Source organism: Melospiza melodia, chromosome 7, assembly GCF_035770615.1.
Source record: "Melospiza melodia melodia isolate bMelMel2 chromosome 7, bMelMel2.pri, whole genome shotgun sequence".
In the NCBI taxonomy this organism is placed as follows: Eukaryota; Metazoa; Chordata; class Aves; order Passeriformes; family Passerellidae; genus Melospiza; species Melospiza melodia.
The window spans coordinates 29,761,282-29,783,125 of record NC_086200.1 but is presented as its reverse complement, the minus strand read 5'-3'; the positions used below and the strand labels follow the sequence as shown (position 1 = coordinate 29,783,125).

At 45.4% G+C, this 21,844-nt stretch overlaps 3 protein-coding genes across 7 annotated transcripts in view; 1 reads left to right on the top strand and 2 right to left on the bottom strand.

Moving 5' to 3' along the window:
- EPS15L1 (epidermal growth factor receptor pathway substrate 15 like 1) overlaps positions 1-2,587 on the bottom strand; it is a 45,594-nt gene extending 43,007 nt beyond the window's left edge. For 3 of the 4 annotated variants that reach the window (XM_063161094.1, XM_063161095.1, XM_063161096.1), the window contains exon 1: positions 2,523-2,573. In XM_063161094.1, coding sequence (XP_063017164.1) covers positions 2,523-2,552 — 30 coding nt within the window. In that variant the 5' untranslated portion in view covers positions 2,553-2,573. Of the gene's footprint in view, positions 1-2,522 lie in introns of all 4 variants that reach the window. The other variant, XM_063161093.1, reaches the window with a different exon arrangement.
- A 1,949-nt stretch (positions 2,588-4,536) lies between these two features.
- C7H19orf44 (chromosome 7 C19orf44 homolog) lies at positions 4,537-8,926 on the top strand. The gene is made up of 8 exons (XM_063161092.1): positions 4,537-4,637; positions 5,038-5,622; positions 5,906-6,263; positions 6,802-6,878; positions 6,961-7,420; positions 7,555-7,650; positions 7,744-7,910; positions 8,271-8,926. The coding sequence occupies exons 1-8, from the start codon at positions 4,599-4,601 to the stop codon at positions 8,349-8,351; spliced, it is 1,863 nt and encodes a 620-aa protein (XP_063017162.1). The 5' UTR covers positions 4,537-4,598; the 3' UTR covers positions 8,352-8,926.
- Positions 8,927-8,930: 4 nt separating this feature from the next.
- On the bottom strand, positions 8,931-21,599 carry CHERP (calcium homeostasis endoplasmic reticulum protein). Of its 2 annotated transcripts, XM_063161091.1 has the most exons (18): positions 21,517-21,599; positions 21,254-21,427; positions 20,459-20,640; positions 19,523-19,660; positions 19,148-19,299; positions 18,691-18,802; positions 18,257-18,346; positions 17,432-17,669; positions 16,927-17,105; positions 15,674-16,070; positions 14,361-14,599; positions 13,459-13,592; positions 13,104-13,190; positions 12,365-12,514; positions 12,133-12,249; positions 11,488-11,582; positions 10,806-10,991; positions 8,931-9,641 (listed from the first exon to the last, which is right to left on the bottom strand). In XM_063161091.1, exons 1-18 carry the CDS (start codon positions 21,539-21,541, stop codon positions 9,637-9,639), a joined length of 2,700 nt encoding a protein of 899 aa, XP_063017161.1. In that variant the 5' UTR covers positions 21,542-21,599; the 3' UTR covers positions 8,931-9,636. The 2 variants fall into 2 exon arrangements, with proteins under 2 accessions (XP_063017161.1, XP_063017160.1); XM_063161090.1 differs by lacking the exon at positions 8,931-9,641 and having other exon boundaries at positions 10,798-10,991.
- Positions 21,600-21,844: the final 245 nt, after the last annotated feature.

Sequence of the window (21,844 nt, the reverse complement as noted above, 5' to 3'; positions counted from 1 at the left end):
TGCTGTGAAATTTCTTCTACGGTAAATTATTCACCCAAGCATTGCTGAAAAGCACCTCAAGATCAATTCCCTATTTGCAGAATTTTAAAAAGATTCAGTGTTTCTGACTGATTTACCTAAATGACTGCATCTCTGTGACGAGGCAGACCAGACAAAATGGGTTCAAGTGATAAAAATAGCACAGCTCTCTATCTACCCATCACTACACGTGACGACATCACCATCATTCAAGAGGATTCTGTCATTTGGTGACATCTGCTCACGAAGGACCAACCCAGGACCGTCAACAGTGGCAGAGACAAAAATTTTGAAGAGTGCACTGTTGATGATGTCAAAGCATAACCTGTTGGAGAGGTTCAGTTTGACCAAGAGTTTATCCTCCCCTGCTCTATACTCTCCAAAACATCACCTCTGACCAATGCTTTAGACCACCTCCCAAACAGACCCTTCAGAGCCCTAGCACCTTGTTGTTGTACTTCCAAATTGACTTTTTGTTCAGAAGTTGAAGTCTTGAGCCTGCACACTGTGTTTGTGGTACACAGTGCACGTGCATGGATATTGCTCCAAGTCAATGCTGTGAAATTTCTTCTACAGCAAATTATTCACCCAAGCACTGCTGAAAAGCACCTCAAGATCAATTCTCTACTTGCAGAATTTTACAAAGATTCAGCCTTTCTGACCAATTTTAGGTAAATGACTCAGTGCAGGTCTGGCAAAAAGGCACGAGCAAGCACCTGCCACCAGAACAATTAATTCTCGTTCCTGAAGTCATCTCCGGGTCACAGGGATCTCTGGATCACATTAATTACTTTATTTAAAGTATTATTATGATAATGATAAATGATTAATGGGAAAATATTTTAAGCTGCTTGAATTACCCAAACTCTTTGCAGCTCTTTAAATGTTGGCATCTTATTTTATAGCTTTCTGAGTGGACATGCCTCAATGTTACAACACACATACCCTCTCCTATTCTGTCTAATTCCATTTCTGGTATTTACTCTAATTAACACACATGTCTTTAGTAATCACAAAACTGAGGCTATTAGAAGAGGAAGTTTATTACCTTAAAGGAAATTCTGTTTACAGCTAGATTACTCTTGACAGTTCGATATATGAAAACAAGTCGTAGAACTACAATGCTTCCACTGAATTAGTTGGAAAATACTATATAAAAATAATGGATATGTTTACAGAATGTGGTCTTAGTCCCCCTAAACATAACATTGTTTATCGAAAGGAATACTATTGATGCCAGACTCAAAGATCAATGAGAATTTAAACTAGAGAAACTGGATTTCTAGAGTAAGCATTTGATAATTATTTGATTATTACCAATGTATTACAGAATTTCACAACTACAAACCCTTTCACATCCAGAGTTTATCTGACTTCCATATTTTGCACCACATTAATCACATGAATTTTTTGATAACAGTTTGTGTGTACATGGATGTTTTCAGATGTTTCTGAATATGTTCACTTAATCAAACCAATGTTAATCAAGACTTGCTAAACAGAAGCTAAACAGCAGTACATGTTCTTAGTAAGACACACAGCAAGTTATGTTATCCAAGCATCACATAACTCCACTGAGAGATAAATTTTTAGAGTATCACAACTCAAAGATCTTTATTAAAAGGAAATTGACATATTTAAATAGTCTGAACTACTAATAGGAGTCATTCAGAATGCCTGACTGGCCTAGGCACAGTATAGAAAACAGGTTTGGTTTTAAGACGTTGAAGGTAGTGAGATATAAATAAGTACACTGACTCTCTTCACATGGCTATAGAAAATAATAAACAGCGATCACACTGCTTAAGCTTGAATTATTTGGGTGAGAAAAAAAATAAAAAAAAACTTGTAACAAGAGGAATCAACCAAGGGATCCCAAGCATCCAACCAGAGCTGGACGCAGCCTCTCCCAGGGGTCAGGACAGGCGCCCTGTCCCCTGCCCTGCAGAAGCTTCTCCTCCTCCTGACAGGCGAGCACCTCCCGCTCATCCCTCAGCCCCTTCCCGGTGTCCCCGCTCCCCACCCGGTCACGGCACCCCGCCACAACAGCTCAGCACTTCCCGGCGGCATCACGCCCGGTACCGACAGGAACACGGGCTGACGTGCGGAGCACCAGCCCTGTCCCCTCCAAACCCCCGGCCCACGGTAATCCCGGCGGCTCGGGGTGGGGAAGCGCCAGGAGACCCTCTGCCCCTCCCCAGGGACGCAGCTCCAGGGCCTCCACGAGGGGAGGGCGGCGGCGCAGCTTGCGGCCCCCCCAGCACCGCGCACCGCGGTCCCGGGGCACGGCGGGGGCCGCTCGCCGCCCTTGCCCCGCCCGGGTCCCGCTCCCCGCCGCGCCCCGACCCTTATTCCCCGCGGGCCGAGCCCCTCCCGGCACAGGGCCTGTACCCAGCGGCAATTCCAGCCCGGCTGCGCCCGGCTGCGACGCAGCCCCGCTGCCGCTCCCCGCGCCCGCCCGGCCGCCGGTGCGGAGGGCCGCGCGTCCCCGGCAGCCCCGGTACCTGCTGGCTGAGGGGGATGAGCGCCGCCATCTTCCTCCCGCTGGGTCGGGCCGCGGCCGGGGCGGAGCGAGGGGCGGGAGGCGGCGGCCGGGCCGGGCCGGGCGGGCCCGAGGAGGCGGTGGCGGCGGCTGAGGAGGTGCTCGAGCCCCGCCGGCAGCGGCCGCGGCTTTATCGGGGCCCGGCAGGCGCTCCTGGGCGGCAGTTGCCGCTGCCCGCAGCGCTCCGCGGAGTCACCCAAGCATTTAGAACGGAAGAGACTTCTCAGGTCATTGAGTCTTTGACACATCACCCCCTTATCCAACATCACTGTCGCTCCTTAAACACCTCCAGGGACAGGGACTTCACCACCCTGCCCAGCTCCCTGGGCAGCCACATCACCCCAAAACGAGCGAGGTTTGAATGGAGCACAGCGGGCCGCCGAGCCCCATCGCAGAGCACATGGCACAGGATTGTGTCCACGCAGTTCTGGAATATCTCCAGTGAGGGACTGCAGTCTGTTCCAGTGCTCCGTCGCTGCACAGCAAAGTTTTTCTCGTATTCAGGTGAAACTTCTTGTCATGTTCTGCCTGCTGCTTCTTGTCCCATTGCTGGGGCCCCTGGTCCGTGCTCTGACCCTTCCCTGCATACACTGACAGGGTTCCTCTCTATACTATACATTAAAAATATAATTCCCCATTGCTCTGTCCCTTCCTGAGTCGTCTTTACTTTCTAATGTTTTTCTTAAGCTATTGCTCAAAGTATTTTTCCTCCATAGTCCTTCCTCCTGCTATTCCTCAGCCTACTTTACATTCATTTCCTTTTCAGGACTCTAATTTCATTTGTATACACCAATAGTTTCTCAGTCAGATTAGACAAGGAATCTTTAAAACGTGGAAATAAAGAATGAAAACACCCATGGGAATTTCATGTTCATTTCTCGTCAGTTTCTATCTCCAAAATCTTTTGCATAAACCTCAACATTTGTTAATTTCCCCTAGGATGAACTGCATGTTTGGAATACAGTCAGGCAAAGAAAGGGGCTCAAGGTGTTCCTCTAGCTAGGAGAAGGAAATTATTTATAAACTGTATAGAGGAATCTCAACTACAGTATAATACCATTCTGCATTATTATTATTCTTCATCCCAAAATTCAGGTCCTCAGCACTAGTTCCACCATGGGTCCAGGTTCATCCCATCCTTTAAAAGACACAGGAAAATTAAGAAAGCAAAACCAATGCACAGTTCAACTGTATTAAAAAGAAATTAAATAATCCACTAACACAGAAAAAGGAGAGCAATTTACCTCAGGTCTGATTTAGATCATCAATTGGTCTGTTAGATCACAAATTCGTATTCAGTCATCCCAGTCTGTGGGCTTCTTTGATCATTAATTTTCCTCAGTGGTAAACAGGCTAAATAATCTTCTGGGTTGCCAGATGCATTTGTTATCAATTTTTATTTCATAAGTCTGATCTGGAATTTTAAACAAAATATATAATTGGAGTATACAGCTGTGTGTATCTGTCAGCCAGGGTTTTAGAGATAACAAGGGAAAGTTTTTAAGAACATTAAACTCAAGTCTTAGGAACTGACTTACAGCAGAATGATATCACTAGAAAGTACTAGAAAACTAACCTAGAAGAACAAAAAACTTGGCAAAATAAAAATTATCCATGGCATAAGCTCAATGGCTATATAATTGTATTACAAGCATATATACAAAGGGCAGGTAATAACCTACAATATGTTGTTTTAGTGAGGAGTCTTAACGCAAATCCTGCGGAACAACTGGATTAATTCCCAACTCGCTCCAATAATTAGCAAATCGCGGGTTTGTAAAAATTCCCGTGTATTGACCGCGGTGCATGCTGGGGTTTGTAGTCGGGGCACAGCTACCGGCGGCTGTAAACCCGCTTGTGATTCGCTGGCGGCGCCGAACCGCCGGGCTGAGCCAATCAGTGGGCGGTATATTGGGGAGTCGCGGGCTCCAGGAGCGGGTCGCGCACGGCCCGCCCTGGCCCGGCCCAGAGAAGCCTCGGCCACCTCAGGCTGGGCGGGCCCCGGGACGGCGTTCTGTCCCACCCTGGTCCGTCCCGGATGGCCGCGATCTCTCGGGCACCCGCGGCCCGATGGCAGGTGAGGCACCGGTCCCTGTCTCAGTCTGTACCTGGGCAGCCTCAGCGCGGGCCGGTCTTGTGTGGGGAGGGATCTGTAGAAGCCCCTTCCTATAGCTCCCTACAGGAGGGTGCAGCCAGCTCTGCTCCAGGGAACCGGCGACAGGACGAGGGGACACTCTTAAGCTGTGACAGGGGTGGTTTAGGTTGGACATCAGAAATGATTTCTTCACTGAAAGGGTGGTCGGACACTGGAAGGAGCTGCCCGTGGAGTCGCCATCCCTGGAGATGTTTAAGGAAAGTCTGGATGTGGCGCTCAGTGCTTTGGTCTGGTTAACAACGTGGGGGTCAGGATCAGTCGCAAGTCGGACTCGGAGTTGTCAGGTCTTTCCTAAGGTCGGTAACTCTGTGATTCTTGGCAGGGCCACAGCCGTGTAGCCCGCAGGAGCAGCACCCTTGGTGACCTAACGCTGGTGGACACAGATCTGGAGAGCGCTGGGATTACTCCGTCGCACCAGGGCAGGTTCCTGAAGGTGTGCGATGGAAACGCTGCTGGGACGCAGCGCTGCCCGGGGCCGGCGAGCGCCGTGCGGGCCTGGAGCAGCCGGGCAGCCCCGAGCGCTCCGGGCAGCGCCGCCCACACGCGGCTAAACTCCGTCCTGAACAAAGTGGCACAGCTAGAAAGCAAAATCATGGGTCAAAAAAAGCACCTGGAACTGCAGAACACTGACTCGGGCCTGAAGGCTTTGGATGAGGAGTGCAGCTCGTCCGCCTCTGGGCATGAAGGTGGCGCCAGGGGCAGGAGGTACTGGAAGAATTATGGTGCCACCAGTGGGACTGGGACCCGCAGAGATGCCTGTTCTGGGGAAGAGGAAAGCATGCAAAGCCCTAAAAGGAGTGTTATGGTTAAACAACAGCTTGATCTGGATAGTGATGAAGAGGAAATGAGAGAATTGATGGAGAGCTCTTTGGGGTTTTCCAGTGGAAGTGGGAATCAAAAGGTTCTGGTAAGTGATGTTCAGTAAGGTAGAAAGGTAAATACAAACTTTGCTGGATTATGTATTTTTATTAATGCTTTCATATAACTGTCTTAATTGGTTGCTTTTTATTTAAATAACACTAGCAACTAAATCCTAAATTTGCATTTGTGTCTTGCTCATGATAGGTTTCAGGTTCACATCTTAATATCTTAAGATATCTCTTTTACCCACAATGATTTGTTCTCCCTTTAGCAATCTACACACAACAATGAAGTAACACATAAATCTCTTTTTCATGTTCTTCAAAAAGAGAAAGACTCCAGTTCCATCAGGAAAGGCTCCTCCACCTCATAAGGAAGTTTCATCAGCAGAGTTATCTAAAGCATCTTCTTCTCACAACAAAGACTCAGAGAAAAGTGTGTTTGGTAGAGTTAATTCACCAGCACCTTCACCCACCAGCAGAAACCTGTCAGGACATACCAGGAGATCTCAACTGCTGTCATCTTCCACGAAGGACAACACTGTAAAGCGCGCTCTGCCTAAAGCAGGCTACACCAAGCACATCCAAGAATGCCTTGAAAGTGACAGAAGTGAAATAAAGTCATTAGATGAATTATTTTCTGAAGGAGCTGAAGATGCAGAAGATCCATCCAGCAGCAGTTTGAAATGTAAGTTTTTTCTCAGTATCAATTGTACTGATAATCTCCTGATAAATTCTCTAAATAAACATGGGCAAATAGGATTCACTGGTGAAATTTCACACAAACCAAGGCCTGATCAAAGTGATTATCTTGATCTGTTTATTTTTTTCCTAGTGTAATAGGTTTGTATTTTTCTTAGCTTTTGACTTAATGGGTTCATATTAATGATGCTGCCCTGGGTGACATTATGATGTCAAAACAATTAGAACATTTAAAGTAGTTTTTCTCTATCAGTGGCACAATGTACCAATGGGTGGTCAGAGTGAGAACAGCTGGAAATGAGGGGCAGCAAAAATCTCTTGAACTTCAGGACTGTCAGCTGATCAAAGGAGGAAATTTTAGGAGTTTCTATGAAGTTAAAGAATCAGTGACTGATTGCTATTACTTTTCAGTACTGAAGTAGGAAGCTAGTACTGATTTTTTTCCCCCCCATTTTTGTCACTTATGGGAAAGTGTACTGTAATTTTGATGCAAATTCTCATGTGTAGGTGTCATTTGTTTGCAGACTTTGGACTGAAAATCATGAGCCTTGATGATTTGGCACCAGATACTACCAGTCAGTCAGCAGAATTAAAGCAGAAAGTAAGTAGAAATTCCCCACTAGCACATATTCCCAGTCTGCCTTCGGTGGAGTGTGGAGGTTCTAAAATAAACACTTTTACAGGGAAAAGACATTCAGTTTACTCAAGAATCAAACAAATATGTGAAAAAAGATAAATTGCTGGCGGAAGAGGACCAGGCTGCTCTAAAAATGACCAGTGCAATAACTGGTGTGGAAGATTCTTCTGAAGAGGAAGTTGAAAAATGTGTCTCTGAAGCTGAAATCTCTGAACATTTAAGTGGAGTTTCCTCAGATTTCCCTCCACACAAACAGGATTATCCTAATCAGAACGAAAGTACTCTTAATTCAGAATATTCTGAAGATTTTGAAAGGTCTCTGTCTGCAACAGACAGGGAATGTGTAGAGGAACATGCTGAGAGCTGCAGGTCTCCTGGAGCACACCCATCCTCAGGGTCATCCCTGCTGGTCACCCCAAAACAGCACAGCCAGGGCCACCAAGTGACCGTCACAGAAACTGCAGTGCAGACAGCAGAGCCTCCCTTCACCTACTGCTGGGCAAAGGGTGAGTTCAGCCTGTTAGGCTGTGCTGTGCTTTTAGGGCAGCTGCTGTGCCTAGAAACTGCAGAAGAACCAGGCAGTGGCACTAAACATTTCCCCTGTCCCCCCGCCAGTAATTCTGATCTCTCCCATGCACAGCAAACCCCACTGCAGTGCTCAGCCCACCCATTGGAACCAGCTACATCGACCCAGTGCCAATTGCCAGTCATGTCATCAGCATGGATGCAGTAGAAGGTACCAAAACCACATTTATTCTTCTTTTTCACTCTATTTTCTGCACCTGAGCCCAGCTTGGTTTGCTCAGCCCTTGCTGTCCCTTTCTCACAGCCCTGACCGCGTACAGCCCCTCGGTTCTTGTCTTACACACCATGTGCAAGCAGCACCTGATGCTGACCCAGCAGTTTGTCCAGAACGTTCACCACCTTCACACAGCCCTCGTGGAGTCATTGGAGCATGAGAAGTTCCACTACCATACCCTGGAAGAGGCTAAAGAGGTAATTATGACAAGCCAGAGACCGAGCGTGAATTCCTTTACAAACGCTTGCGGTATTGACAGCAAACCTAGTTTTTCTGCATACGAATAATTAATAAGTTTAAAAGGAAAAAAAAAAGACTGAAGTCCTGCTGGAGGCCATAATTTTTAAAGATTAAGGTTTCTGCTGTAGCATTTAGCTGTCCTCAAATGAGCAGGGGTCATTCAGATGCTGCAACAGAAGGGTCACTTTTCTTTGCTAGTACAGAAACGTGCAGGTATCTTGACATGAAGATTAGTTGCTTTCTACTATTTAATAAATAATAATCTACATAATGAAGACATTAGCTTATTAACTCTTTTTTTTTTTTTTTTTTTGCAGTATATCAAGAATCACAAATCCCCACCTCTAACAATTGAGCAAGCACTTGAAGAAATTCGGAGAGAGCCCAGGAGAAATTAAGTGCTTGGACAGTTACTGAACTTCAAGTGACATTTATATTCACAACTCCAAGGCTGAAACAAGAGACCTTTCCAAGTTGCACAGATAAAAGGTTATAAACTGTATTGGAAGAATTCAGACAAACTGCTAGGTTAGTACAAATTAGTTAGTACAAGTTGCTAATTATTATATATAATTTACTTTTCTATACCTCAATGTTTTACTTGTGTACACAATACAGGGATACACAGGAACCTTCAGCCAGACTATGTCAGCAAGAGACATCAAGATAACACTTCGGCCTAATGGGACTGTGATAAGTCATCACAGTGATAAGTCATTAATGATAAGTCATTCACATTTATCCAGTGAATTGTGAGATCTGTGATCTCATCTATGATGGTGGTAGAAGTGAAAGTCTGTTCTACAGCCCCTGAGAAATACAACCACAGCAAAAAATTACCATATCCTGACTTCAGTGCCATTATCCAAACAGCATTTCTGTATAATCAGCCTTGTCAGATTACAACAAACCCAAACACACACTTGGGTGTGTTTATTAAGATAAATTCAAAACAAGACAGGCCTATAACCAAGCTTCAGGAAATCTCCACTGCATTTTTTATTTTAAAAAAATTGTTTATTGGAAGGCAAAACAACAACATTCACAAGTTGGTAACATACAGGTGTTGTATGCTGATTCACAGACAGGTACAGTTCCACAACTACAGTAGATCTAGAACAAACTGATATTCCACCATACTAACTGAATGGTTTTAAGAGGGATTTTGCTCTACAAACAAACAACTGGAAAAGGGGCAGACCTGGGGCGTGGAAGTGCAGTGTAAGGGCCTAACAGCTCTAGCTGGTGGTCTCTGGAAACAGTTACAAAAGATTTCTTTTTTTCATTTAGATTACAGCAACTTTCCAAGAACATCTCATTGATAGAAACGTGTAGAGCAGAGAAAATGGATTCTCTTCTATTGAACTAATTAGCTTTTATTAAAGGGTATATACAAAAATATAAAAAGCTCAAAGACTGTGTTCCATTACAAAGCATTGCCCATCCCTCAGAGTGCTGGGGAAGCTACCAGAGAAGTGACCCTTGTGTCCTGCCCCGAGTGGTGGCTGCAGCAGCTGCTGGGCAGGGCCTGGAGGTGACTGGAAGGTTCTAAAAGCTTGCACAGTGCTCAGAGGTCACCTGCACTGGAACTAGATGCTTCATTCCCCATTTAGACATTAGGATACACTGCTCAGCATCAGTCTGACTTGATCCCAAGGCAGCACCCCTCCACTTCAAATAGAATTAACCTTTTGAGAGAAATAAACATACATTATGGAACTAGAGAACATAGAACCACATCACATAATGTCTGTATTCCACAGGAATGAATGAGGCACAGTCCTGCATCAGGAACAGCTTGAGTGGGGTTTAATTCTGCTATAAAATGGGGAACTAATTAGAAAGTTTTGCAAGATAAATGGGAATTTTTAAACTTGCTAGACGTGTCATAGTGAGACCTGGCCTTTTTTAAGCACTAATTGACAAGTATTGAAGTACATGTCATAGCTTTCAAATTTTCACCATGGTTTTAAAAGTAATTAATTTGTCACTTTGTCCAGACTTTAATCAGGATTTCTAAAAGTTTAATGTTTTGCAGAAGGTGCAAGACCTGTTTCTTCAGAGAGTCTTATTCAGATGGTGAAGGGTCTTGTGTTTCATGCTTCACTGAAACAACAGGGAGAAGAGCTCTTACACATTCTGCAGTTACCTAAGCTGTCTGAAGTGTTTGGTGGAATGAGGGTTCTGTTAATAAGGAATTTTTCCTTATGGGCTTTATTTGAACCCATTTGATTCCACCAATCTAGAGGCAGCAGTGACATTTCATTGAGCATGCCAGTTTTCCTTTTAGCTGTTGGCAAGTGCCAATGTTCAATGTATCACAGACTCTCTGCAAAAATCCATCACTTGGGTAATTGTCTTTTTCTGAACCCTTCCTGCACTACAGGGAATTTATTACAAATTCTGGCTTTGGCAGAATGTGATACTAATGGTACAAAACTCTGACTAGGGCAGGGGTAAACCGTAAGTGTGGCCTAACTTGGTTCCAACCACAAGGACCTCCCTGCTGTGGCAGCTGTCCCTTGTGTGGCACAGCTCCCCCTCCACGAACTTTGGGACTATTTCAAGTTTTTGTGCGGGAACATTCAAAGATGCAGGTGCTCAGTATTGCAGCCAGCAAGTGACTTACACAGAACACACTTATTAATTAACATTTCAGAAATTAAAACACAACACAATGCCTAAAAAGAAAAACTTGCTGGGTTAATCAGAGTACACATCCACTTACCTGCTGTTTTACTGTATCAGTTACATTAGAAAAAATTAAGAGCTACTGCTATTTTGATTTGGATTTACAAAAATCACTTTGAAGTCCACAGAGGTTTCTAAATTGCTGAGAAACATTCACTTACATTCATCCCTGGCTTTCATGCGTGCGATAAATGAGTAACTTTTATTTCTTCTGTAGTTTTCATAAGGGTCGTCCAATGCAACTCCCACTCCTTTGTACTGATCCCATTTGTCTCGGATATCACCTCCTTTAATTGGATCTTGGATTCCTTGCTCCTTGGCTCCCAATCCACCAGATCCACTCCATCCTGCAGCAAGGACACAGCATTGCAATCCTTTCACTGCTTTTTTAGGACTATAATTATGAAACAAACACATTTTGGAAACAACCAAAGACAGCATCACTTTGATAAAGCAGGATGGGAAGAGACAACCTGAAACAGCACATGAACTGTCCCATTTATCTCACAAGCATTAATATGCAGAGATTCTAGGAGCTGACAGCAGCAGTATCCCTAAAAACTGTTAGGAGGGTAAGAAGAAAAGCAGTGCAAGTCCAATCTGTCCAGTCAGCCCTGCTGACCTGCACTGCAGGGAGATGAAATACTTCAGGTAGGGTCAGTTCTATCTGATGCCAAACTCCTGATCCTTGTCTTCTGTATTTTACATCTCTGAATATTCTTATGCTGACCTTGGAATGCCAAGGAATAATTCCTTATGAACATGCATTAATTAATTACATCTAAGACTTCGGTGTCTAATTTTGTTTCCTGGCTTGTCTAAGATTCTACAACAGCACCTTACCCATTTTCACTAGCATTTGATGGCCTTTATTTTCTTCTCCAAGTCTCGATTCTGGTATAGAAGGCCCAGAACTGGAGCCCAAACCAGCAGAAGAACTAAGAAAACAAGAACAACAAATTTAGAACCAGTGATGTTATTCTGACACAAAACACAGTCAGTTCTATTCTGTTAAGCATTAACATCCAACACAATTCTATCCACTCTACTAAGCTATTCTTTACTACAGCCATCAGATTATGCAGTTATTGAGGTGCCAGAAACACATCACCTGCTTCTCAGCACAAGGGAAATCAAACAGAATCACACACAGAATCACACAGAATTTCTAGATTGGAAGAGAAACTGTGCTCTTCCCAATGGAGCACATAGAGAATTACTCCTGCTCCCAAGGAAGGTATACACAGACTTCACAGTTTTGCAGTTTTCACTTCAGCATGCAGTTTTGTTCAAATAAAAAGCCACCACAATAGAGTAATATTCTCTCTACAAGCCCATCTAGCAGATAAATTGTTTCTAGATCTGCTCTCCATCATCTTTCCTGCTCTTTGATGAAATGCTGATTATCCCCTGCTAAGGAGGCAGAGCCCCTGCAGGCTCTGTTCCAACAGCCCAGGTGAAAGGAGACAGAACCAAAGCAGAGCTTACGGAGGAGTGGGGCTGCGAGAGCGGGACCGGCGCCGCCTCCCCGGGGAGTAGGATTTGGAGCGAGACCGGGACCGGGAGCGCGAGCGGCTGTGCGAGGAGCGGGACCTGCTGCGGCTTCTGGAAGGGAGAGCACACGAGTTACCACAGCGACCCCGTGGATCCCTGGGTCAGCCTCCAGTGTTGGGGTTTCCCCACTCCCACACTTCCCAAAGTTCAGCCCCCTGTGCCCTACCTGGACTGCGAGCGAGAATAGGATCGCGATCGAGAGCAGGAGCGGGAGCGGGATCTCGAGTAGGAGCCGGAGGATTTTGAAGATCGTGAGTGAGACCGAGAAGATGAACGGCCTCGGCTTTTAGAGCGACTGCGAGACCGAGAGGGCCCGCTGCACAAATGAGCACAGAAACTCCACTGAGATTCCATGGAGAAGCACCACAAACACAAATCTACTCCTGATCAAATTCAAATTACACACAAGCACTACTTCTGCAGGGAAAGTGAAAGCTTGAGTGTGAAAAACTCTTTCACAGAATCACAAAGCAGTCTGGGTTGGAAGAGACCTTAAAGCTCATCCAGTTCCAACCCCTGCCATTGGGCAGGGACACCCTCCTCAAGACCAGGTTGCTCCAAGCCCTTTGTGATTTTGTGATTTCACAAAATCACAAAGCAGTTTGGGTTGGAAGAGACCTTAAAGCTCATCCAACCCCTGCCATTGGCCAGGGACACCCTCCTCAAGACCAGGTTGCTCCAAGCCATGTTTAACCTGGCCTTGGGAACTTCCAGGGATGGGGCACCCACAGCTGCTCTGGGCAACCTGTGCCGTGTCCATTTTCTGCAGACTAGACAGAAATTCCAGCACATTGAAACTCATTCTTCCATCAGCATGTTGCTGAATAGACTTTCCCTCTGCATTTAGCCCAAGCACCTTCCAGACGAACAGCACAGAGCAGAAGGTGGCACACAGGAACTCTCACCTATTTCTCTTCTCTTGTCCTTTCCTCCGCCTTGCTCTCATTTTAGCTCTGAAGAACTCGTACAGTCCGTTCTGCTCCCATCCTTCACTGCAACAAATCAACCACACAGAACCCACACGTGTAAATTCCACTTCAGCGGAGACCTTAAGGATTTTCACAGAATTTTGTACATAAAAAAGAGTCTGGGAAAACTGTCTCACAAATCAGTATAAGATCAAACAGCAAGTGCAGCTGCAATACAACAAGAGCATTAGGAGAACCAAGACACAGGCAAAAGAGAGGGAGGCACTCCATGATTTCAGGCAACATCTTAGAGCATTTTCCTTACCATTTTATTGCCTACACCTACTCTTACCTGTTTCTAGGCCTGTCATGAGATGGTGGACTATAAAATGCCTCAACTGCAGCCAGAAGTCTCTCACTGGGGGGCATTGGAGGTGGAAGACGAATATCTTTAGGATCTAAAGGTTTATACTCGTGATCTTCAAGCTGCCAGAAACAAAACAAATTACATTTGTGTCATGTGTCATGAGGAGGCTACCTGAAGAGTTAAATACAGATTTAGCTGTAGAGATCTCAAATTTCAATACTGGATAAAAAATGATCTGGAAATAAGGATTCTGTAGACAAACCACTGCTTCCTCATGCTATCACTATTGTGAGCTCTCTGAGAAAAGCCTGCACTGTACAGGTTGAAGTATTAAGTGGATCACCAGGTAGATAAAATGCAGATCTCATCCACCTTTGTGCTGGATGGAGCCTGGCACAAACTGGTGTTCATCTCAAATACAGAATACATAAATTTAACTATGCCTGAAGATGCTGATATATGTTTCCTGTTCTCTATCTCTCTTTGTATATACAACATTGATATTGTAAAACATCTTCAAGAGAATTCTGATTATGAAGAACTAATACAGTGGCCCCATCAGATCTGTGAGGTCTCTCTGGTCATCTGGAAATCACTGGGGATTTCCATTTCCTACAAAGAGGGTTGGACTTGCAAGGATAAATTGCTCTTTCACACTGTGGGTTCAACCAGCTTCCTCTAGCAAACAACACACAAAAATTCTCACCATTTCCACTACTTAGTCCCCCAAACTACTCCTGCTCTTATACCCTAAACTTGCTTGTGGGATGGAAGGATTTGAAATCATACACATCAATGTTGAACCGTCCCTAATAACAACAACAGGTTTTGGATCTTTTAATCCCACCAGTGTCTTGGTTTGAATCAGTCCCATAGCAAGCACTTACTTTGACCAGTGGAGCCATCAGGCCAGCAGGAAGATCAAAGTAGGGAACATTTGGCACCAGGCTGGGATCATCATGGTTCATGTGAGGGGGCCCTTGGCGCCGCATGTGAGGGGGCTGCCCATTAAATCCATGTGGGGGAGGCCCAAAATCTGGGTGCTGTGGCCCTCCCCAGGGAGGATGCTCGCTGATACCAGGATGAGGCAATCTGTGACCAGGATGATGATGAGGAGGTCCAATTTCTGCAGAGTGGGAGGGTTAAAATGTTTTATTTAGCCATTAAAGAAAGAAGGCAGTCAGAGATGTACTTTAATTACTGCATTTATCCTAAAACCCAATCTCAGCAGATCCAGCAAAGCACCAGAAATGAAGGACCAGAGGCTGGCTACAGGTCCCTGCAGTGCATTTACCTCCCTGGCCACACTCTCTAGACAACAGGATAGCTCAGCCCCAAGCCACTGCTTCCTTTGGGACATACTGTGGTCAAAAGGACTCAAATCCTTTGGTTTTCAACCATTTTTGGACTCGGAAAATTGAGAAACCTTTAGGATTAACATAGCAACTCCTACACAGAAACTCCTATTTTCTAAATGACTTGTCACACAGAACCAGGGTGATCTTTGGCCTTCACACTGACAAGGATCATTCCAGAGTAACAGCAACTCCTGCAGGTGAAATGGAAACTACCTCTGGCCAGGCAAGCTGCACCAGGTTACACTCCCACACATTCCCATGTTCCAACAAAAGAACAATGTTCCCATGTTCCAAACCCAACGAGGAGGAAGAACTGGAGGTCAGGATCGTTTCACCACACACTACCAAGCCACACAACATTAAATGCAGTAAACTAGAGAGCCTGGCAGCCAAAATAAAAAGAAAGAACAAATGAGTGTATGTACAGGAATAAATCCTTTCAGCCTTCCTCTTATCTTCCTCCATCTACACAGGTCACAGCTCTCATCAGCCCTCACCTATGGGCTGATGTGCACGTGGTTAAATTTACGAGAAAATGATGCTTCTCACCTTTGAACTTCCTACTTTTAAAGCAAAGTAGTTGCAAAAGAGGTGCCTGTAGAGATGCTGACTTGAATTTGGACTACAATTTCTTATTCATTAGGGAAGACTCAAAAAGCAAGGAAGCATCCAACTCTGCATGTGTTTCCTACTGAGTTCTTAGCAGTAGCTTCCCAAACTCCCAAACTAAGGAAAATCACAACAATCCACGGAGAATAAACTGCCATCCCAAATCACTAAATAATTTTGTAATGGCAATCAGCATTACAACACAAGAAAACCTGGCCTGGTACACACTTTACCTTGAGGAAAATCCCCCTGGGGGTAATCAAAACGATGAGGATAAGGAGGCCTTTCAAAGGGATGGCGAGGTGGAAAATCATCCTGCATGAAGCGAGGTGGAAAGCGGTTGAAATTATGCGGATGCGGGGGCTGGTTGAATTGGGGATGTTGCTGATGTGGAGGAAATGGGCCTCTGAAGTGAGGTGGCCGCTGCATTCGAAATGGAGGTTCCCTCTGACCCCCACCCCATGGAGGCTGTTCATGCTGGTTGTTCCATGGTGCTTCAAACTGGTTGTTCCATGAAGGATCAGGCTGGTTGTTCCAAGGTGTTTCTCGCTGATTGTTCCAGCCTTGATCTCTCTGTTCGTTCCACATTCCTTCGTGGTTGTTATTCCAGGGAGGACAGTGAGGTGGTCCCTGGAGGTGAAGTCATGAGGTTACAAGAACGAAGAACACAATAATATACCTTCCTAAAGAAATACAGCCCATGCACAGGTGAAAAAACATTTCAAATACAAGTCTGAATGACTGCAACTTCAGAAAAAAGATGGGAAAAGACCAAACTGTTACTGAACCAAACAGCTCTTTGTCATAGGAATAGCATGGTGGTTACTAAACTGAAATAGGATTAACTGCACTCAGAATGACAAAAGGGTACAAGAATGAAGAACACAATAATATACCTTCCTAAAGAAATACAGCCCATGCACAGGTGAAAAAACATTTCAAATACAAGTCTGAATGACTGCAACTTCAGAAAAAAGATGGGAAAAGACCAAACTGTTACTGAACCAAACAGCTCTTCGTCATAGAAATAGTGTGGTGGTTAATAAACTGAAATAGGATTAACATCTTGCCTTTAACTGCACTCAGAATGACAAAAGGTTACAAGAATGAAGAACACAATAATATGCCTTCCTAAAGAAATACAGCCCATGCACAGGTGAAAAAACATTTCAAATACAAGTCTGAATAACTGCAACTTCAGTAAAAAAATGGGAAAAGATCAAACTGTTACTGAACCAAACAGCTCTTGTTCATAGGAATACCACCATAGTTGTGGTGGTAAACAAACTGAAATAGGATTAACATTTTGTCTTTAACTGCACTCAGAATAACAAAACTTAGCATTGAAATCTGGATTTATAACTTTCACAGCTTCTAACTTTCTAGCTTTTCACTGCACTTCCACAACCAAGGTGGTCATTCCCAACCTCCACAACCAAGACAGTCATTCTAAACCTCCACATGGGTTTTTAGAACTGTTTCTTACCTGTTGTTGACCCCACGGCGCAACAGGGTGAGGTTGGTCAAACCAGGGTGGTTTATTTGGGGGAATCTGATCATGAGATCCAGGCCCACGTGGTCCACCTGAGGCAGGATCCTGCACTCCAGACCCAGTTGTGTCATACTCTGTAGAACCAGCCAGAGGCAGCTGAGATTTACCATCATCTGGAACAATTTAGAGACTATTGTCAGCATCAAAATCACTTGCAGTTAATAAAACATCAGCACACCAGGCTCCAGATTAATTCCTTCTGCAGAAATCTAATTACTGGGAGACAGGATTTCTGATCCATTTAACACTCATCTCTGGTTCTTTTTATATTCAAGCATCCACCTGCACCTGCTGCAAGGTTCTGAACAGATTCAAGCCGTTGCCTGAACCAAACCAGCAGTGCATTGTGGCTCATTATTAAAAAAAGGAGTGGGGAAAAAAAAAAGGCACAACATTGTCAGCCAGTGATTTTTGCACAGGTCCCAGGTCAGGCCAGTACCTGCTTGTGTGACTGGAACAGATGGTGGAGCTGAGGCTGGGGCTGCTGTGGGGGCCTGAGGTGGGGGTGTTGATTTCACCTCGTTCTCTAGGGGGGGGATTTGGATCTGCTGCTGCTGCTGCTGCTGTGTTAAACTGTTCACAAACTCCTCGTGCTGAGTTTTCAGGTTCTGAATCTGCTGTTGGAAAGCCACTTGCACAGGCTGGACAACCGTTGCATATTCAGTGATCAAATTTGCCTGGTAAAAGAAATTAAGAACAAGTGAACACTGAACCTACAACTTGTTCCAAATTCCCTGTATTGCCCTTCATCCTCTCTCCCAAAAAATGCCTGAGGATGCAGGATAATGGTGGCAGAACCACCCAGTGTCATTACAAAGCTTTGTGGAGATTTCCAAAATATTCTCTGCAAGCTGAAACCCACCACCTTTAGTACTGCCTTTCCAACACAGCCCAAACCAACAGCATTCATTACTAATAATAAAAAGGAAAAGTTCCTGCTGCCACTACAATTTTTATATTCAATGTATCCAATTTAAAGCCCTGTTTCCTTGTTTCCTTTTAACCAAACACTCCCTGCTATACAAGACACTGTCAAATATGTACAGGACTGTATCAGTCTGTATCCTGTATCCAGGGCCATATCAGCAGCTGGATTATTGAATGTTTGAAATAGCAAGGTTATATTTTACATTATTTTTTGTAATCCCTTGCAAGCAACTTCAAGGGAGGGGAGGGGAGACAAAAATTAACACTATACTTTGAAAAGGAAAATCATTTTCAAAATATTTGTATAAATAAGAAAACTGATATTTTTGTGGCTAACCTGGTACTGGCCAAGTCCAAGAGCTGGGCTTTGTAACTGCTGAATAATGGACTCATCAAAGTACCCATTTTTCTCCCATAGCTGAAGAAGCTGCATGAATAAGAGTGAAAAGATTTTAGAAATTATGATCAAAGAAATACTGAGCCACAGCATTTTTGTGTCTTCAGCTTTTCATAAGACCTAGGATTTTTCTATTTATTTTTGAATTATTAAAGATTCAGATGCATTCATCATTGTGATAACTCTTAAATAAAGCCTAAGGACTTTGAAGTTCTATTTTAAATGTGTACTAGAGCACCTTCTATAATAAACTTTATGAAAACAATCAGACTAGAAAAATCTCAGTCACCTTCTTGCACCTGCCTATTTGTGAATTTACACAGCACCAACCTAACAAAGCAAAAGTCAAAGTTAAACCAAAACCAGATACTCACTCTGGCAATTTTCTGTTGCTTATCTTCCTCCACTGCTAGAAAACTGGTACAATAAATAGGCACCACCACCTTCTGTAAAGCAGCCAGAAGATCTCGTGCTTGCTTCCTCTGGCTTCAAGAAAGGAATGGGAAGAGTCATCTTCTTCACTATAACACTAAGTGCATTGGAATATTCAATTAATCTCAACTTCTGCTATACTAAAAGTAGTGGAATCATGAAATAGAGCGTTCTCTCCCTAATGACTTTATTGTAAAATCTTGTCTGGAGGAAAAATACACAAAGTAGGTAAAATGGTTATACCTAAACTTGATTACTAAAGCACTAGATCAAATCTATGGACATCTAAGGACAGCTGATAAAAACAATAAAATATGAAGTGACTAGTCCAACCAACACTGTATCTAGGACAAAAACTTCATCAAAACAGCAAACTGAAGCCCAGAACTGAATTCTTACCAGTGATGCAAAACATCATTGATCAGGTAGATGAGGTGCAGGCGCAGCTCAAAGTGAGCTCCGTCCGCCGTTATCCGGTTCCGCAGGTGCCCGGCCATCAGCTCACAGTGAGCAGGAGACTTGGCATTACTAAACATCCAGTTCTTGCCAGCCTTAGAAAAGCAAATTTTAAAATATTTTTAGTCAGTCTAATGTGTTCCCGTGATATAGGCTTCCTATAGTTCTGAAATAACTGCAGGAAGGTTTTCAGGTAACAGCTTTCATCTAACCTGCCACACAACATGGATATAAAGCTGTTGGTAATGTACAGAGAATCTCAAAATTCAAATGGACCCACAGTGCCACCAAATCCCTGTGCAGATTCAGATCACTTACTGAGATTGCATCTTTTGTGCAAGTGTCAATTATTGGCTGCAACAAGTTGTCAAATTCGTTCATATCTAACTGGGTTTCCTCCAAAACTTTTTGCATCTGTTGCTCGATTGCAAGGGCTACTGCTGATGTGACTTGTTCCTGAATAAAAAAAGAACAAAAAAAAGAAGGAAAAAAAAAAAAAGAGAAAGAATTACATTACAGCCAAAACTCTTTTAAAGAATGAAGCTGCTGTATCCTTATCCTCTTGGACCTAAGTGGCAATCTCAAAAACCAAAATCTTTTACAGGCACTGTGACTTCATGAAAATGTTTCAATTCTTTGGTTCTGAAAAGAAAAGACTCTTCATATTTTTCTAGAGAAATCCAGTTTACTTCTCTACTTCCAGTTTACTTTTCTACTTCTACTTCTAAAATCTATCATGTAATAAAAAATAATTACAAAAAACTCTTAAACATAAGGAACATAACCAAGGCACAATGAACTCTTCGGTTTGGTTTTCAGCAGCTTTAACAGTTAAACATTTGCAAAAATCAGCTAGCTGATAGCACACAGTTCCCCTCCAGTATAAGTCAGAATACTACAAACTGGAATATCTTGCAGTTCCCAGCAATCTGCAGCATCAAACCAAGGTTAAAGCAGTCACAATTTATTCCACTCTAAAACTAACAAGATTTTTCAAAGAGCAAACAGAAGGTTTTAATCATAGATCACTCATCCCATAATAACATAACCCATATGCAATCATAACCCAACCTACACATCAGACACATCCATTCTAGGGGAACGATGGCGTTTGCCACACAACAAAAGTAAGGAAAGCAACATCCCTTCTCCTCACCTCCAGCTCTGCTCAGCACTAAACCATCCTTTCCCCCTTCACTCCTAATCCCACTGACAGGCCAGGACACACCAGATGAGTGCTCATCTCAAACCAACCTGTCTCATGGCCAGCAGATGCTGCTCCTGCTGCTGCAGGTTCCACTGACTCTGCTGGATGAGCTCCTCCACAGACGGGGTGCCCTGAGGGGCTGGGATGGGCGCAGCCGGCGGCAGCGAGGGCTGTGGCAGGGGCTGGATCTGTGCGGAAGCCTCGATATCTTGGCTTTGCTTGCACAACACTATCAGACAGAGTAAACTTTGAAAGTAAAACCTCCCAGAGAAACCTGCTACCACCAGCCCACGGGTGAAAATGGCACCAGTTCCAAAGAGACCCTCGCTCTGAGGGGGTGAGAGGGGTCTCCAGAGCTGCTCGGACAATGCTCTGACACTTGGAGGGATTCCTGGGGTGTCCTGTGCAGGGCCAGGAGTTGGACTCGATGATCCCGATGGGTCCCTTCCAACTCAGCACATTCTATGATTCTACGGTTAACGCAAAATCACAGGTGGCCGGTGCCAAAGAGGAGAGTCAGCAACTCCCTGTGCACTTCCAGAGGGACAACTCCAGGACAAGCCGAGTGAGTTCCGGCTCTCCAGGTGCCGAGCTCCGTCTCACCACGCTGCCCGTCCCTGCGGCTCCCCCTGCCCGCCTCCAAACCCACAACCGGGGCCGTGAGGAGCCGCGGGCAGCGCTGAACCATCTACCGGGAACCCCGAGCGCTGCAAACCGGTCCCGGCGGAGCAGGACGAGCCCAGAAGAGACAAAAGTGTCTCCGCCGGCCGACCCCGAGACCCCGCGGCCGGCGAGGGAGGGAGCCCCGAGCCGGCCCTGCCCGAGCCGCAGGCCCCACTCACGCTGCTGCTGCTCCAGGGCCAGCTTGTACTTGTAGTAGCCGTAGAAGTCGCCCCCGAAGAGGAAGGAGAATTTGGGGTTCTCCTTCTGCTTCTCCATCGTCATCTTCTCGAACTCGGGCCCGTTCCGCGCCACGAACTGCGCCAGCTTGTCGATGACATTCCGCAGCTCCTGGTCTGTGGGGAAGCAGCGCCGTCAGCCCCCGCTCTCCCCCCATTCCCGCGGTCGCCCCCCGTTCCCCCCGCAGCCCCCGATGGCCCCTCACCGTCGGGCGGCAGCGGCATCTCCATGGCCGCGGCTCCCCGGCCCGCTGGGCCGCGCCGCACTGCCCGCCGAGCGGCTGCGACACCCGCGCGGCCGCGCTTTACGGCCCCGTCGCCGTGGAGACGGCGCGCGGCGCCGGTGACGCGGGGTCGCATGGCGCGGTCGCGGCGGCGTTAAGAGGGCGTGGAGGAGCCGGGGCTGGAGCCGGGGCTGGACTCACTCGGGGCTCGACTCGCCCTCGCACCCCGCGCCCGGCCCCTCCCCGGACTCCCGGCCCTGGACCCCGCGGCCCCGCAGCCCCTCCGGCCGCCTCCCCGAGCCCCCCAACT

What these genes read in the sequence shown, in the direction of transcription:
- C7H19orf44 (XM_063161092.1), top strand. Translation starts at nt 4,599, where the DNA reads ATGGCCGCGATCTCTCGGGCACCCGCGGCCCGATGGCAG. An exon ending in CACCCGCGGCCCGATGGCAG is followed by an intron (nt 4,638 to 5,037) that starts GTGAGGCACCGG and finishes GATTCTTGGCAG; the next exon opens with GGCCACAGCCGTGTAGCCCG. An exon ending in CAGCATGGATGCAGTAGAAG is followed by an intron (nt 7,651 to 7,743) that starts GTACCAAAACCA and finishes CCTTTCTCACAG; the next exon opens with CCCTGACCGCGTACAGCCCC.
- CHERP (XM_063161090.1), bottom strand. Translation starts at nt 21,541, where the DNA reads ATGGAGATGCCGCTGCCGCCCGACG. An exon ending in GGCCCTGGAGCAGCAGCAGC is followed by an intron (nt 20,641 to 21,253) that starts GTGAGTGGGGCC and finishes TCTGTCTGATAG; the next exon opens with TGTTGTGCAAGCAAAGCCAA. An exon ending in GGACAAGAGAAGAGAAATAG is followed by an intron (nt 12,515 to 13,103) that starts GTGAGAGTTCCT and finishes TCATTTGTGCAG; the next exon opens with CGGGCCCTCTCGGTCTCGCA.